Below are 18,051 nucleotides of genomic sequence, written 5' to 3' on the forward strand. Positions count from 1 at the left end.
ATTCACACAGGCTGCCTCCTTTAAAGTAAAGACATTGAAATATTCAGATTTTTAATGCATTATTTGTGCCTGAAGATGAAAACTAATTAAAAAATGCTGATGTTAACAATAAATCCTGCGGGAGGAAATCTGTCACTATCCTGACTTTCTTTGAGAAGCTTCAGTTGGAGAGGTGGAGCTTCCTGCGCATGTGCAGTGCAGTCCTGAGCGTCTTTCAGTTATCAACCATTATACTGTTATGTTTAATTGTTACAGAAAGATGCTGCTGAAAAACGTTTTAAAAGCCATAACCCATGGTACTGTAGCTTTCCCTATAAAGGGATACGATAATTAGACAACAATTCTAACACGTTTGTTGAGCCTCAATCACAACTTTTAAACCAAATTATTACATTCACAGCCCTCATTTGGTGATTTCATAGGAAGCCTGAGCTACAGCCTCATCTACAACCTCATCTTAAACCTCATAAACAGCCTCATCTTCATCTACAACCTCATCCATAGCCTCATCTCATTGTTGTCCATCATGTACGATGAAGACGCTTACTTCGGGGTGGGGGTGGGGGGAAAGGCGTCAGCGATGTTGCCGCTAGTGCCACTTCGGGTGGCTGTCGAGGCCGATGGGTGAGCCAATCATCCCTCCACAGGCAGGGCAGGGGAGCCCGGACGTGGGGGGAATCCCAGCTGCCCTTATGTTGCACAACCTCATCCACAACCTCATCTACAACCTCATCCACAACCTCATCTACAACCTTGTGAACAGCCTAATCTACATAGTAGCTGTATTGTGTTCATTGTGTCTTCAGTGTTGATAGCTTTTAAGACCTCTTATTCTTGTCTGAACAAAAGAAAACCACAAAGCTAGCCTAATCTACAACCTGATCAATAGCCTCGTCTAAAAGCTCATCAACAGCCTCATAAACAGCCTCATTTACAACCTCATAAACAACCTAATCTACAACCTCATAAACAGCCTCGTTTACAGATTCATCCACAGCCTCATTCACAGCTTTACCTACAGCCTGACATGTGGTTGGTAAACGGGAGACTTGACACCCACCTGTTAGTGGTGGAATGTTCTGCATCAGCTTCGTCCAGAAAGGTGTAAATTGTGGAATCCTGAGACAGCTGGTCCTCTGTTCGCACGGCTGCTGCATTATGCTGCACCAACCATCAGACATGCACACAAACATGTTTAATGATCTTTGAAGTGAGTGATGCACATCAGTAAAACTACTGGTTTAAGTTCTGACCTGCTGGATTCTATGAATGATGAAGTAGCGTTCGTTGCACAGAACCGTGGATGTGTCGCTGTATTGTTTGGTCAGAGTGTCCAGCCACTGCGTCAATCCATCCACCATGGCCAAAACCACCGCCCACAAGAAGTGCAGAATATCCAAGATCTTCTGGACCATCACACCATGAACTGCAGCGCAAAGAGAACAGACAGTGTAGAGCAGCAATACTCAAACTCCGGCCCGCGGGCCCTTTTGACTGGCCCACCAATCAATCCATGAAAAAAAAAACTATTGGGAAAAGAAATCTAAATGAAGTTATCTTTAATTACATTATTATAAGTAATACTACTACTACTTCGACTCGCCTGTCTGACTCCACCCAGAGCAGCAGCAGTAAACATGAACTTCAACAAGCGCCGGAAGGTTGATGCCGAGAACCGGCACTTTGACCCAAAATGGACCTGGAAATCAGCACCTCCAAGACCGAGGCCATGGTTCTCCACCGGAAAAGGGTGGTGTGCCTTCTCCAGGTGGGTGGAGAAGTCCTGCCTCAGGTGGAGGAGTTCAAGTATCTCGGGGTCTTGTTCACGAGTGAGGGAACGATGGAGCGTGAGATTGACAGACGGATCGGTGCAGCGTCCGCAGTTATGCGGTCGATGTACCGGACCGTCGTGGTGAAGAAGGAGCTGAGTCGAAAGGCAAAGCTCTCGATTTACCGGTCAATCTACGCCCCTACCCTCACCTATGGTCATGAACTTTGGGTAGTGACCGAAAGGACAAGATCGCGGATACAAGCGGCCGAGATGAGTTTCCTCCGCAGGGTGGCTGGACTCCCTTAGAGATAGGGTGAGGAGTTCGGTCACCCGGGAGGAGTTCGGAGTCGAGCTGCTGCTCCTTCACATTGAGAGGAGTCAGCTGAGGTGGCTTGGACATCTGTACCGGATCCTCCTGGATCCTCCCTAGGGAGGTGTTCCAGGCATGTCCCTCCTCCCTAAGGAGGTGTTCCAGGCATGTCCCCCCTCCCTAGGGAGGTGTTCCAGGCATGTCCCTCCTCCCTAGGGAGGTGTTCCAAGCATGTCCCTCCTCCCTAGGGAGGTGTTCCAGGCATGTCCCTCCTCCCTAGGGAGGTGTTCCAGGCATGTCCCTCCTCCCTAAGGAGGTGTTCCAGGCATGTCCCTCCTCCCTAGGGAGGTGTTCCAGGCATGTCCCCCCTCCCTAGGGAGGTGTTCCAGGCATGTCCCTCCTCCCTAGGGAGGAGTTCCAGGCATGTCCCTCCTCCCTAAGGAGGTGTTCCAGGCATGTCCCTCCTCCCTAGGGAGGAGTTCCAGGCATGTCCCTCCTCCCTAGGGAGGAGTTCCAGGCATGTCCCTCCTCCCTAAGGAGTGTTCCAGGCATGTCCCCCCTCCCTAGGGAGGTGTTCCAGGCATGTCCCTCCTCCCTAGGGAGGAGTTCCAGGCATGTCCCTCCTCCCTAAGGAGGTGTTCCAGGCATGTCCCTCCTCCCTAGGGAGGAGTTCCAGGCATGTCCCTCCTCCCTAGGGAGGAGTTCCAGGCATGTCCCTCCTCCCTAGGGAGGTGTTCCAGGCATGTCCCCCCTCCCTAAGGAGGTGTTCCAGGCATGTCCCCCCTCCCTAGGGAGGAGTTCCAGGCATGTCCCCCCTCCCTAGGTAGGTGTTCCAGGCATGTCCCTCCTCCCTAGGGAGGTGTTGCAGGCATGTCCCTCCTCCCTAGGGAGGTGTTCCAGGCATGTCCCTCCTCCCTAGGGAGGTGTTCCAGGCATGTCCCTCCTCCCCAGGGAGGTGTTCCAGGCATGTCCCACCTCCCTAGGGAGGTGTTCCAGGCATGTCCCTCCTCCCTAGGGAGGTGTTCCAGGCATGTCCCTCCTCCCTAGGGAGGAGTTCCAGGCATGTCCCTCCTCCCTAGGGAGGTGTTCCAGGCATGGCCCTCCTCCCTAAGGAGGTGTTTCAGGCATGTCCCTCCTCCCTAGGGAGGTGTTCCAGGCATGTCCCTCCTCCCTAGGGAGGTGTTCCAGGCATGTCCCTCCTCCCTAGGGAGGTGTTCCAGGCATGTCCCTCCTCCCTAGGGAGGTGTTCTAGGCATGGCCCTCCTCCCTAAGGAGGTGTTCCAGGCATGTCCCTCCTCCCTAGGGAGGTGTTCCAGGCATGTCCCTCCTCCCTAGGGAGGAGTTCCAGGCATGTCCCTCCTCCCTAGGGAGGTGTTCCAGGCATGTCCCTCCTCCCTAGGGAGGTGTTCCAGGCATGTCCCTCCTCCCTAGGGAGGAGTTCCAGGCATGTCCCTCCTCCCTAGGGAGGTGTTCCAGGCATGTCCCTCCTCCCTAGGGAGGTGTTCCAGGCATGTCCCTCCTTCCTAGGGAGGTGTTCCAGGCATGTCCCTCCTCCCTAGGGAGGTGTTCCAGGCATGTCCCTCCTCCCTAGGGAGGAGACTCCGGATGAAAACGGCCAAATGCACTTTCAAACAACACACAGCACATCTATCACTGTTCTATGTCTTTGTCTATCTTTCCGTCCTTCACTGTAATAAGGAATTGGGTGAACATACCAGACTCTTCCTCCTTTTCCTCCCCATCATCAGTCTGAACAGCATCTTCAAAGACATCCTCATCAGCACCTGCAAAACCCCACAAGTCAAACTCAGCACACACAAACTCATGATGTGATCAGGATGTATGTAGTTACATTTTTAATTTTTTTTTTAATTTTAATTAATTTCTGAGTTTAAACTAATTTCTCATCTGTGATTATTCAAGTATTTCTGAATTTACCATATTTTTCGCACTATAAGATGCACTTCAAATCCTAAATGTTCTCAAAAATCCGCAGTGCGCCCTATAATCCGGGGAGCCTTATGTATGAATGTTGTTGTTTGATTTGATCAGGTTACATGTTCTCATACAATCATGTTTGTTTTGCTTTTTAAAAAAACTAAAACTATATCTTGGTTGAAATAGAAAAAGGTTTTACCTTTCACAATAAGAGCCTGCTGTTCTTGGTTCATTTTTTGTCCCGTCTCGATTGGTCTCAGGTGTTTCTGCCGTCTCTGCCGTTCTCGCAGGACAGTTTTCACATTGCTCACCCATGCCTGGTACGCCAACTGAGAAAGACCTCTCCATTGAACAACCACATTTCCATTTCACAAACAAACAATTCACTTGGGACTCGTGACTGACCTGAAAAGCGCTCTGTCTTTGAGGCTTCTTCTCTTCAGCACTCAGTTCCTCCTCATCTTCGCTGTCTGATTCAAACAAGTAGTACTCGCCTGAGTGGAGGACTGTGAGAAGAGGAAACACAGACAACACTTCTGCTTTAACATTGTATTACCTACTGTATCTTTTTTTTCCATTTGATTTACTATTAAATTTGATATGATCTTTCTCTAAGTCACAATAACAGACAAACCCAAAGTGATAACATTAAAGGGACTCTATGTAGCAGTACCATCTCCAACCACATGGGGGCATTCAGGTCTGGCTGGTTGATTAACTAGGTATGAATGCTAACAGTGATGTAAGATTAATTTTTGGCTTCGAGGGCAGCTGCTACATAGAACCAGTGTAAGATGCTGATTTTGATTTATTTTGAGTTTTACTTTTTTGAAATTTATATTCATTGTGTTTTCAGATTTAACATGACATACACCTTAATGATGGTTTACACGCCCACATTCATAGAGAAAAGAAAAGACAAAACCAAGAACTACTGAAAAAATATATAAATGAATAAATAAAAATTCAATAAATAAATAAATAAATAAATAAATAAAATAAAAAAATATATAACCCTGCGTTTCCTATAGAGCTGATGTGTTGAATATTACATTTTCTTTATACATTTTCTGATTGTTGACTTTCAAGATATTCAATAAATTGTCCCCATAACTTAAAGAAACTCCGTATTTCCCCCTTGGTGGCAGGTTAACTTCTCCAGGGCCAGAACGTTGGAAAGACTGTTAAACCAATGTTTAACTATGGGAGGTTGAGTGCTCTTCCAGGAAGTTGCTATACAGTGTTTAGCCTGAAGTGAGCACAAACTGACAATCTTTTTATTCGCACCGGACACTCCTAATTACCTATCTTTGAGAGTCTCCATAACACCATCATAACACCACTGCCCATATCATTTAAAAACATGGCTGAAAACATATTCCTTCTCTAGGTTTAGTTCTTGACTTTTACTGATCAAAAACAGTTAGCTATTTAATGAACTTAATTTATGGATGTTTTATTTCTAATTTTAGTTCTGTTCATTGATTATTTTAGTGATTGTTGAGTACATGCCTGTCATGATTGATTTGGTCAACTGAAGCTGTATGACTGAAATGACCTAGGCCCGGTCCCAATCCCCCCACTACTCCTACTTTTCAGCTCTACCCCTAAATTTTGCGCGTTCCCGTGAGGGTAGTGTTGTCCCAATTCCTCTTTGCATGTAGGGCTAGTGGACATAACGAGGGCTAGTGTGTATGAATCTAATCCTTCACAGTGAGGGATTTCAGATACTGACTCGCCGACCGAGGGCTAGAGAAAATTTCCCAGAATGCTTTACGTCATCATTTGCAGACTGAATCAAACAAAAAACATGGCGGACATTTTTCATTTTTAGTGAATAAAATCAATATTTTGAGTTAGTTTCTGCATAAAAATGCGTTTTGATTACATTTCTAGCGAGAAATATATATTTTACTGTTTACTGTCCTAATATTCACTCACTGAATGTACATAATCACTCGCTTGCTCGTTGTTGCGTTGTATCTTCAGATCTCGCCAGAATAAAGGCTGATTTATGGTTCCGCGTTACACCAACGCAGAACCTACGGCGTAGGCTACACGGCGACGCGCACCGTACTACGCCGTAGGCTCTGCGTCGATTTAACGTGGAACCATAAATCGCCGGCTGCTCTTCTCATCCCCAAAAACATCGGAGCAAATTTGTTAACAGGCGTTATTTGGATAAACTGAGCCCAGGTTGGGGATCTTAACGGTTACTTTTACACCTGAAAAAATATAAAAACATAATAAAGTGGCATATTAACAGCGCTACAGCTGAAATTAAAACAGCTTTTATCTCTGGGCTTCCTGATATGGTGTGACGTATGTGCAAACGTAACTACGCAGTCGCTTACGTACCCGAACGTAAACCACGCAATGACGTAGCAAGTGGTGTCCCAATCCCTAGGGAAGATTACAAGGGCCCTACGCCTGTGGCTTCATTTTGAGGGTGAATTGGTAGTGATTGAGGGCTAGTGGTAGAAAGTAGGGTGAACATTGGGATTGGCCCCTAGTGTCATCCACCAGGCAGATCAGCAGTGCGTCTCCAGCAATGTGGACTCTGTTCTGGTATTTTGTGATGAAAAGGAAGGGGAATCAAAAAACAAGACTCTGTTTACCAGCTGGTCATGTTCCTCCCCTCACCTATGGTAACCAATAGTTAGTGGTGGCTGAAAGAATGTGATCAAGGATGCGCTGCTGAAAGGATTTCCTCTGCAGGCTGGCTGGACTCTTCCTTAGGGGGAAAGGTCAGCCGTCCGGGAGAGACTCAGTACAGTCACTGCTTCACACCCAGAGGAGCCGGAGGATGGGGTTTATCTGGTTGGGAGCCTTCTGGATTCCTCCCTAGGGAGCTTTTTCAGGCATGTCCAACCAAGATAAGGCCTGAGGGAGTGCAAAGACACTGTACAGATTGCCTGTAGTGTTTGGAGATCTCTAATCAAGCTATTAGCCCCTAGTTTGTGGCAGTGATAGAAGAAAGATGCTCACTGGGAAAAAATGGCAGTGATGTTTTTGTTTTTATGTGCCCAGTTCATCAGTGCTAGTTTTCACTCGCTTCCTGTTACCTTTTAGCTCAAATGATTTCACTCACCTGATCCCTTCTGCCAGTGTACAGTCATGTGAAAAAGAAAGTGCAGTTTTACATGTTTTACAGTTCAGGACATACTTAAAAAATAAGAACATCAGATGAACAACAACGTGACACATTATTTGTAAACACAAAATGCAAAAACATTGTGTACAAAAAGTAAATGCCCCCTTGCTGCTTCCGTATGACACGAGACTTTCACAGAACACGGGAAGACAAACCAACATAAAAGTGCAGCAAGTAGTTTAGATTTCTAGGGGTAAACATCTCATCCACCTGGAAACGGAGGGGCAACACCAGCTCTGGTTTACAGAAAGACAACCAGGGACCATTTTTTTAAGGCAGCTAAAGGAATGTGGCATGTCAAGTAAAGGATTGCTGCAGTTGTGTTGGACAGCTGTTGAGGACATCTTGACCTTTGCTATAACTGTGTAGTTTGAAAGTGCGTCTGCTGGGGAGGGGAATCATCTCAACAGGATACTGCACATCACATACAGGACTGTCTCAGAAAATCTGAATATTGTGATTTTCTGTAATGCAACTACAAAAACAAAAATGTCATACATTCTGGATTCATTACAAATCAACTGAAATATTGCAAGCCTTTTATTATTTTAATATTGCTGATCATGGCTTACAGTTTAAGAAAACTCAAATATCCTATCTCAAAAAATTAGAATATTCTGGGAATCTTAATCTTAAACTGTAAGCCATAATCAGCAATATTAAAATAATAAAAGGTTTTATGGCAACTTTCATATTTGATTGTGTATTTATGTTACTGCTGATCCCTCTACAGTATTTTCAGTATCATTTTAGTAATAACTCCTTTTAAGCCTAGATTATAATTTATTTTCTTGATGTATCACTGCATGAATACATTTATTTCTATGTAGGTATTTGATTTGTATTGTGTGATGGTTGAGCGCTTTTACCGTCGGTGTCTAACGCAACATATTCCAATCAACATAAAGTGTTGAATCTTGAATCTTCCAAACAATTTAGAGTTCAACATTCAACAGTGAGAAAGATTGTTCAGAAGTGGGAAAAATGTAAGAAAGTTATTACTCTGGCAATTTACATGTTACATGTTAGAGCCTTCAGACCTCATGGACCAGATTAGTTCAGATCTGTTCTTTTCCCACATGTACTGAGAATATTAACGGTAGCTTGAGCACTTTGATTTGACAACGCTTGTGATGGAAATATTTTCAGAGAGTTTTGGTTCTGCTGTCTCAAACACCTTTTTTAGTGTTCCTGTGGATCCTGATAGTCAGTTTTGCTTTGCATTTAACTTCAAAGGTGAACCTTGTACTTACACTCGTCTGTGCCAAGTTTACTGTGAGTCACCGACCATCTAAAATGCTGCTTTGAAACATAGTCTTGACGCTTTAGCGTTAACTCCTGGTACTGCACTCCTGCAGTACACAGATGGTGTATTGTGGGCGTGTCCTACACGTGCCCATCACCCCTCCTTCTCTTTCCTTTCTCAGTTATTAATTAGAAGTATTTCATCACCATCATTGTTCTCCATTGTTCTTGTAGTTTGTTGTGCTGGTCTGCCCCCCCTCCTTTTCTCTTCTGTGCATATGTTTGCAGGCCAGAGCTCCAGGAGCTGCAGGCTGACCTGCAGTCCCCCCTCTGATCACCTCAGTGTCTGCTGCCTACATCTGTTTATACAGTCATCCCTGTAGTGCACCAGTTAACCATTGTGTCTCTCCTTTCTCTGTTCTTCATTCTCTCTGTCTGTTCTCTCTTTGCCTGCTCTGTCCAGCTGGTCTTCAGCAGGAGGTCCCCCCTTATGATCCAGGTCCTGGTCCAGGTTTCTACCCCCTTATGATCCAGGTCCTGGTCCAGGTTTCTACCCCCTTATGATCCAGTTCCTGGTCCAGGTTTCTACCCCCTTATGATCCAGGTCCTGGTCCAGGTTTCTACCCCCTTATGATCCAGGTCCTGGTCCAGGTTTCTCCTTATGATCCAGGTCCTGGTCCAGGTTTCTACCCCCTTATGATCCAGGTCCTGGTCCAGGTTTCTACCCCCTTATGATCCAGGTCCTGGTCCAGGTTTCTACCCCCTTATGATCCAGGTCCTGGTCCAGGTTTCTTCCCTCCTAAAGGGGAGTTTTTCTTGCCACTGTTTATGTTATGTTTATGTAATAATTGCTCAGGGGTTCATGTTCTGGTCTCTGGAAAGATCCTAGAGACAACTTCTGTTGTAATAGACTATATAAATAAAATTGAATTGAATTGAATAGAATTGAATAGTCATCCAGGTGGTTTAAACATATAATACAGAGGTGTTAATAGGTTTTCCACAGCAAAGCTCAAATCCTGTTTTATAACCAGTTAACAAGGTTAATTGGATATTTCTCAAATGTTCCAACCCAAAAGTTCATTTATTTGAAGATAGAGAGAATTAGGCAATGAATGCTTTGTTTTCTGGTAATGTATAGTGTCTGTCTATGAAGCGTTTGTTATACCTGTAGCGTGGTCTAACCATGGCTGATGCCACTTCTTCTTCCTCGATTTATCCTCATCTGTCTGTTTGTCTGCAAGGGAACAACAGATGGTTGGAGGATGCATTACAGGACACATGTACAACTGCTAAGTACAATCTGGAAACAGCAGCCTTGGGGAATGTTTGCACCAGTTTGGTTTTGTAGGGAAACAGATATAACACAAAAATACAATTTAGCAGCTGAACAACAACCAAAAAACACAACAAAAATGTGTACATAATAAATCTAAATGCCAAAAATAAGGGCTAAATATATTTAAAACTATGATTTAACCAAGTGGTAAACTGATATGTTTATGTAATAATTGCTCGGGGGTTCATGATCTGGGTCTCTGGAAAGATCCTACAGACAACTTGAATGATTGATATTAGTTTAAAATGGTTCATAAGGTTTATCACAAGGCTGGTGTTAATGTCAAACCTTGTCAACACCTTGTGGATGTTAGGTTTCACTGTAAATGAGACTGTAAAGGAAGATCAAGACATAGAAAGGGGATGAAGGGACATCAGAGGAAGTAAAAATAGGAGATATGGGAAACAACCTGAATCACAACTGTATTGGATCATGCATATCCTGGTCCCGTACTCTTCTAAAGGTAAAGAAGGATCATGCAGGTACTGTATAAAAGACTCAGTTGCTCTGTGATTGGGGCAGATACGTTCAAAGGATTGAGAATCTATCTTGATCTAGTAGTAGTCAAAGGCAAGGATGCACAACACTACACTACATGATGTGACTCCGGGTCCCTGTACGCTCACCTATCACAAGCAAATGGGTCACCATGTAACACATTATTCTCTTTGATTAGTACTGGCTTGGTTAGGATAAACTGGTGTGTAAATAATACTGGAGTAATGATTATGGGTTAAAGTAAACAGAGCAGTAGCAGTCCTACCAGCAGTCTGGCCATCACTGGGACCTTCACTCGTCTGGTGTCCAGTTCTGTACTTCTGCTGCTTGGAGCGGATTCTCTGCATGCTGACAGAGAAGGACAGGAAGAGGATGAGCACAGAACAGTGGCGTCGCCTGGCCTGGGCATCCGGGGCTTCAGCCCCGGACGTTTTTTCTTTAGCCCCGGATAATTCAACTTCAGAAGAAAAAAAATCATAACTGTACATTACGAGTCACTAAAGAAGTTGTAGTTTTCCATTATCATTGAATGCAACAGGGGATGACGTCGAGACAACAAGACCAATCAGAGAGATGGATTGCGTCCGTATTGAACTAATACGGGACGCGATTTGTCCCGTATTTTCATTAACCCCCCATACACACGTCTGTCACACACACACATCAACACTAAATTGATCAATAATAACAAAATAAACCACAGGAAACATTAAGGCCAGCAAAATCTTAGTGGCGGGACAACAGGACCTGCTGCGTCTGTGCCCAGATCTTTCTATGTGCCAGACAGCGCTGCGGGGAGGACTCGGGCTTCACCTCCAGGTAGGGGTTTGGAATTGGGAATTAAAAGTTCCGTATTGAACCAATACGGACATATATTATGCCAGGCCCGGTTCTACGATGGTGCATAAGCAAGCATTGCACCCTCAGTTTGTGTTTGCGTGCTCAGTTGAAAAGACGAAAAGAAAACTGACAAATTCGCCCGCGTTAAGCCTGATTTATGGTTCCGCGTTAAATCGACGGCGTAGGGTACGCGGCGACGCGCACCGTACGTTCGCGTCCCCGCTTACTATACGCCGTAAGCTCTGCTTTGGCAGTTTGCTGCACCAGCAAGACACTGCTCTCTGATTATGGCTCACAGTTTATGAAAACCCCAAATAAAAAATATATTAGAGAATATTTTATGAAATCAATAATTCAAAAATTCCATCATCAAAATTATAACAAAGGTTCAGCATATCTTGCTTTGCATGTAATAAGACTAGGTAATATATTAGTTTAACCTTTTAAGTTGAATTATTGAAATAAATTAACTTTTACACCATATTCCAGTTGAATTATTGAAATAAATTAACTTTTACACCAAATTCTAGTTGAATTATGGAAATAAATGAACTTTTACTCCATATTCTAGTTGAATTATTGAAATAAGTTAACTTTTACACCAAATTCTAGTTGAATTATTGAAATAAATTAACTTTTACACCATATTATAGTTGAATTATTGAAATAAGTTAACTTTTACACCATATTCTTCACCTGTAGCAATATTCTACACCTTGGCTGATGTGGACATACAGAGCATAGGAGGCTATTTCAGCTGCTATATGGTTGGCTGTCTGTACAGTCATGCAAGTTCAATGCTATTAAAGAACACGTTTTTTCATATAAAATAAACACATTTTTATGCAGTTTTGGGGCTTTTTTTTGGCTCCTGCGCTGCTGAAATCGGGGCGTCCTTTATTTCTATTTCTGAAAGGTGGCAACCTCTTTTGCTTTAATTCCTGTGTTATCTATAAGTGAATCCTCCTGTTTCTATCAATATAATATGTTTCATTCTGGTACATTTTGGCAGTGTTTGGCTGTAGACAAGATGCAATAAGGCTCAAGAAAGCATTGAGCTTTTTTCCCCAGGTAGATCCCATAGGCTTCCTTATAAGGGTCTGGGCTCAGCCCCCAATGTTCTCAGTCCCAAGAAACGCCCCTGGCACAGAATAACCTGATTTAAATCTGTTTCAGCTGGACTCCACAGTGTAGAGCTACTGCACCGTAATGCATCCAAGATTTGATTAGATTCAATTTAATTGAATTTCATTTTATTTAAAGGAGCTTGTGGCTGCTTTTAAGAAATGAGACTCTCTATCGCCACATTTCACCACGGCGGCCGTCGGGGGTACTGCAGCCAACAGTGAAGCCGGCACAGGACAACGGGGAGAACGTGCATGCAGCGTCATGTGACGTCACATCCGCAGCCCAGCGCGGGAAAATCGGGACCGACTTGCATTACATTTTGCAAATAAAAAAAACAGCCTCAAGCTCCTTTAATTGAATTTGGTTTGTTCATTTCATTTTAGTTCAAATCAACAATACTTTATTAATTGTCAAAGAGAAATTCTATTTAGCAATACCTGACATTATTCAAGTTTCTCTAAAGAGTTATCCTAGATCAGGGGTCGGCAACCCGAGGCCCTAGGGCCGCATGTGGCTCTTTAGCGCCGCCCTAGTGGCTCCTGGAGCTTTTTCAAAAATGTTTGAAAATGGAAATAGATGGGGGAGAGAAATACATTGTTTGTTTTAGTATGGTTTCTATAGGAGGACAAACATGACACAAACATTCTTAATGTTTTCCAATGCTGTAAAAATGTGTAGAATAAATATTAAATTTCAACATTTCTGTTAACAAAGATTTGCGTCGGAGCCCGCAACACACGTTTCTACCAGCAGGGGGCGCCAGGCAGGAGGCTGCTGGAAACAAACCGGCCAAAGGGATTGTTTCCAAAGGGATAAAGAGAAACACATGAAAAGAAAAGAGGATTCAATGTTTCTTGGACTGAATCATTTGCATTCATTGCCTGAATGTTTGTTCTGTAGTGAGAAGTTGTCCAATAACAAAAAGAGTCATGTGGAAAGACATTTCCAGGGAATATGCTACATTTGCTGCAGAGTCCCCAGTTGGGAGTGACAGAAAAAGTGTGATTGCATTACTTCTGGAGAAATTAGAGGAGCGCAAAAATAGATTTAAGAAGTGGATTGCATCCCCAAACTCCACTACTGCTGCAAGTTTTGTTGTAACCAGTGATAATAAAGCGTGGAAAACTTATTTGCAGACTTCAAAAACCAAACCGAGATGATACAGACTCTCTCCGCTGAGACAGTGAAGGAAACGCCATTAAAATAGCAGCAACATCACTGATCAGCAAATCAAGTACAAAAATTCAGCACCAGCTACTCAATTATTGTGTTGAGTCGTGTGATGTGATGGATATTGAGACTGAGCTTTTATGCAGGTAGTGAACTCTTATGTATTTGGAGCCAACTTAGAGATTTTGATAGTAGGCTAATATAACTAATATAGATACATGCAGCATGTGTTGGTTTTATTATAAGGCTTATACAAGACTTAAGCTTTTGCGGATCCAGACATATTTGTTTTTAGTTTTTTTGGTCCAATATGGCTCTAAAACATTTCGGGTTGCCGACCCGTGTCCTAGATGGTTCCAGCTGTGGGCAGGAAGGATCTCCTGTACATGTAGTATTTGTGTTGCAGTGGATAGAAGAAGCTGTTGTCAAATCCCTGTTTTATGAAGACGATGCTCAGGGTTGATGTTTCTGACACAATACTAAATAAGTGAGAACTTACGATCTTTTGACCTGTGACAGTGACTTCTTCTCAATCTGGTGGTGGAACTCAATGTTCTTGGTGATGGTGGCCCTAAAGAGCTCAAACCCTCTGGAAAAAGAACATTCAGTCTCATTAAACACATGTACAAGTTAATACCATCAGTGATCAACTGTCCAATTATTAAAAATGTTGAACCTCATAGGCTAACCAGCTAACCCAGACTCTTAGCTCTCTGGGAAATTGGCTTTATGCTTCTGATAAGTCATAAACTACTCCTAGCAAGTAACCAGCACATCTGTGTGAAGAGTTTGAGTGCTTGATTGCCGTACCTGGATGCCTGTTTGGCAGAAGCCTGTAGCTCTGTTGTTACATGCAGAAAGTAGTAACTAAGGAAGATTCTCCTCTGCAGAAGAAGACAGATGAAACAGAAGCTGTCCCAGATTACGCCTGCTTCCTCCACTGGGAGGCTGCACGTGCTTCCGTTCACCGTGTTCGCTGTGAAGAAACAAAACACGATTACATTCATTTTGCTGAACAACAGCGCCTGTCCCTGTTTCCATCAGGGCTGACTGATTAAACCAGTTAATAAAGACCTGTATCATAGATAAGATACTATTCTTCATCTCACAGATATTCCTTTACTCACAAAACAAATCTAACATAAGCAATTCAGCTACTGTTACTCTAAGTTTCATGCTGTCACTTCCAGTGGGAACAGAAACAAGGACATTTGCATCACAACACTTCACCTTCTTAAATAAACCTCTAATTGTCAGATCACAGCTTAGCATACAGTACTAAACTGTCTTTGATCTACTATATGACAAAGTAGATGCCGAAAAATGATGGGATATTTATTACCACTTATCCTTGTAGTTTAAGTACTTACGATCATAATATCCTTTAACTGTGCAGACCAAGCTGAAGAGCTGGATCACCCAACAGAACCGTTTCTGCATCTCCAGCACAAACACACAGGCCAGAATCTGAAACACACACACACACACACGCACGCACACACACACACACACACACACACACACACACACACACACACACACACACACACACACACACACACACACACACACACACACACACACACACACACACACACACACACACACACACACACACACACACACACACACACACACCACAAGTTTATAAAGCATTTTGTTGCCATTGCACATTGCAAGTTCTTTCCTTTATATACAGTATATAATGTATACAGGACTGTCTCATAAAATTAGAATATTGTGATTTTCTTTAATGCAATTACAAAAACAAAAATGTCATACTTTCTGGATTGATTACAAATCAACTGAAATATTGCAAGCCTTTTATTATTTTAATATTGCTGATCATGGTTTACAGCTTAAGAAAACTCAAATATCCTATCTCAAAAAATTTGAATATTCTGGGAATCTTAATCTTAAACTGTAAACCATAATCAGCAATATTAAAATAATAAAAGGCTTGCAATATTTCAGTTGATTTGTAATGAATCCAGAATGTATGACATTTTTGTTTTTTTAATTGCATTACAGAAAATAAAGAACTTTATCACAATATTCAAATTTTCTGAGACAGTCCTTTACAGTATATACACACACACACATATATATACATATATATATATATATATATATATAAAAACTAGTGGAGTTTTTACCTGCCATTGTTTATGTTTATGTAATAATTGCTCGGGGGTTTATGTTCTGGTCTCTGCAAAGATCCTAGAGACACCTTCAGTTGAAACAGTCACTATATAATTCAGCTTCTTAATATCTCGATGCTCCTGCTTTTAAACAACTTGTGCATTGCTATGGTAAATTATGGTGGTTAAAAAAAAGAGAGGAAATCCCTCAAGCAGCACAGCATCCAAACTGGAATGAAAAATAATTACCAAACCAATGATATCAATAAACAGTCTGCATTGAAAAACTGAAGAAAGAAACAACATAAAAGGCTAATTACAATCAAAAGAGCTATTGCAGCGAGCTGCCTCCATGTGTGGTGCTATTCTAGAATCGGTACCCATGATATGATGATACCCATCCCTACCAATGATGATGTGGCTGTGTTTCCTGTTGGTTCGAAGAAACACGAGCTACCTGAATTTCTGTTTTTCATGTTAAATTAGGTAATAAACCAGTACAGGATCAACAGCAGGAAATGAGGTGTAAACTCACAGATAAGACGTTCTTGGATACAATGACGGCCACGTTATAGATGATGAGGCAGTCCCACAGGACGAGGCGGGTCCTGGATGGTTTCACCAGCAGTTTAGTCCCAAACAGCAGGAAGAAAAAGCTGGCTAACAAGTATCCCAGTCCAAACACAGAGATCCTGGTGGCCCCAGTGATGAAGACCACAGACAGCACAAACCAGAAGAGGTAACGAAACACCAGGACTTTGGCCATGTCCAGATAACTCCTACAAGAGAACAGAGATAGTGATCAAAACAGAGTAGATGGAACTACAAAAGAAGGAAAGGAAGAAGAACCTTGGTTGAAGGTATGGGTCTGCTTATTTCTCTCCGTTTGTGTTCTGATCAGAAATATACCGGTTCAGATACACTGGAACAGATAGGAGTCTGGGTCCTGTTCAGATCTGAGGTTGGCATGAGTTTTGGATGACCCAAACGGAAATGGACTGCTCAGACTAGTTACCAGCTCCATCTGGACTTCCTGATATCACAGGGCCTTGCCTTACACTGTATATTAGAATACACATTAGTGCCCACACCTGCCCACACCTACTTTGATCGTGGGTGGATTGTAAAACCACGTCCAATGGAAATTCAGCTCAATTCAAAAATACTTTATCAATCCCCAAATGGAAATAAATCAAATTAAATCCAGAACCAAATATGACAGGATGAAATCAGACATGTGCAGAACCACAGCTCAGGATGAGCAGGATGCTCAGGACAGTCCAGGTTTCTACCCCCCTTATGATCCAGGTCCTGGTCCAGGTTTCTTCCTCCTAAAGTGGAGTTTTTCCTTGCCACTGTTTGGCTTAAGGTTTTTCTCCCACTAGGGGAGTTTTTACCTGCCACTGTTTATGTAATAATTGCTCAGGAGTTTATTTTCTGGTCTCTGGAAAGATCCTAGAGACAACTTCTGTTGGAATAGACATTATATAAATAAAATTGAATTGAATTGAAATTGAACCAACTCTGAAAAGCTTTGGTGAAGCCACAAACTCAGAGTTTAGTGACTCCGAGTTAGTTTTTTCACTCAGACCTCCATGGTGAAACAGCCCCCTGATGGTCAAACAAGGGTGAACTGGACTTCAGGAACCAAAGAAAAGAGCAACAACCTAAAACATGAATGAAGCACGGCAGATCATGCCTGATGGAAATATGAAAGACTAAGATGCTGCTTCTACCTGCAGTTAATGAAGTTGGGTGCAGGATTAAAGAGTCGGCCCTCCATGGGCTCGGGTTCATCCGTGTTCTCTCCTGCCTGGACCATCCACTCCTCCTTGCGTTCACACTCAAACACTTGCAGCTGTTGCGATGCACATATGAGGAGCACAAAGTCCGCTGTTGAGAGACACATCCTATCATCATCATCATCATCATCATCATCATCATCATCATCATCATCATCATCATCATCATCATCACTATACGACCAAATGTTCTTGACGAGAATTAGGCCTGTGTTGAAAAAATCAGTTTTCCAATTCTAAATCGATTCTCACATTAATTCCTAAAAATCGAGTCGTATGTCTAAAGATCGATTTTTTTTTTCATCATTACATTTTCAACTTTTGGTATTTTTTTTGTTTATGCTCAAAAAGGGAATGTTTTGTTGGACACGAGAATCTTGATCTTGAACTAGAATAAACGCCACCGTCACTAGGGATGGGAATCGAAAACCGGTTCTTGTTGAGAACCGGTTCCCAGTGGTTCAATTCTTTGGCCTTTTTTGCAAACAATTCCCTTATTGATTCCAGTGGGCGCGAATGACGTCATTCGTGCCCAGCAGGAAAACATGGTGACAAAGCAGCATAAACGCTCAAAGGTTTGGTTACATTTTACCAAAAAGGATGACAACAGGGCGACTTGCAATACTTGCAATGTGGACATTTCAACAAAGCGAGGAAACAATAGCAACATGCAAAAGCATTTGCAAACACAGCATGCAATAACTTTTAATGAATG

The 18,051-nt window shown here is 42.8% G+C and overlaps 1 protein-coding gene across 2 annotated transcripts in view; it reads right to left on the reverse strand.

Moving 5' to 3' along the window:
• The window catches only part of piezo1 (piezo type mechanosensitive ion channel component 1 (Er blood group)), a 119,280-nt gene that overhangs the window by 24,293 nt on the left and 76,936 nt on the right, over positions 1 to 18,051 (reverse strand). For both annotated transcript variants that reach the window (XM_061746189.1, XM_061746188.1), the window contains exons 24-35: positions 17,271 to 17,427; positions 16,070 to 16,313; positions 14,764 to 14,860; positions 14,204 to 14,369; positions 13,893 to 13,982; positions 10,521 to 10,603; positions 9,587 to 9,655; positions 4,425 to 4,525; positions 4,219 to 4,348; positions 3,797 to 3,865; positions 1,254 to 1,426; positions 1,061 to 1,161 (exon numbers count right to left, since the gene is read on the reverse strand). In XM_061746189.1, the coding sequence (XP_061602173.1) occupies positions 1,061 to 1,161; positions 1,254 to 1,426; positions 3,797 to 3,865; positions 4,219 to 4,348; positions 4,425 to 4,525; positions 9,587 to 9,655; positions 10,521 to 10,603; positions 13,893 to 13,982; positions 14,204 to 14,369; positions 14,764 to 14,860; positions 16,070 to 16,313; positions 17,271 to 17,427 (1,480 nt within the window). The remainder of the gene's footprint in view (positions 1 to 1,060; positions 1,162 to 1,253; positions 1,427 to 3,796; positions 3,866 to 4,218; positions 4,349 to 4,424; positions 4,526 to 9,586; positions 9,656 to 10,520; positions 10,604 to 13,892; positions 13,983 to 14,203; positions 14,370 to 14,763; positions 14,861 to 16,069; positions 16,314 to 17,270; positions 17,428 to 18,051) is intronic.

This window comes from Cololabis saira, chromosome 17 (assembly GCF_033807715.1).
Source record: "Cololabis saira isolate AMF1-May2022 chromosome 17, fColSai1.1, whole genome shotgun sequence".
Classification (NCBI taxonomy): domain Eukaryota; kingdom Metazoa; phylum Chordata; class Actinopteri; order Beloniformes; family Belonidae; genus Cololabis; species Cololabis saira.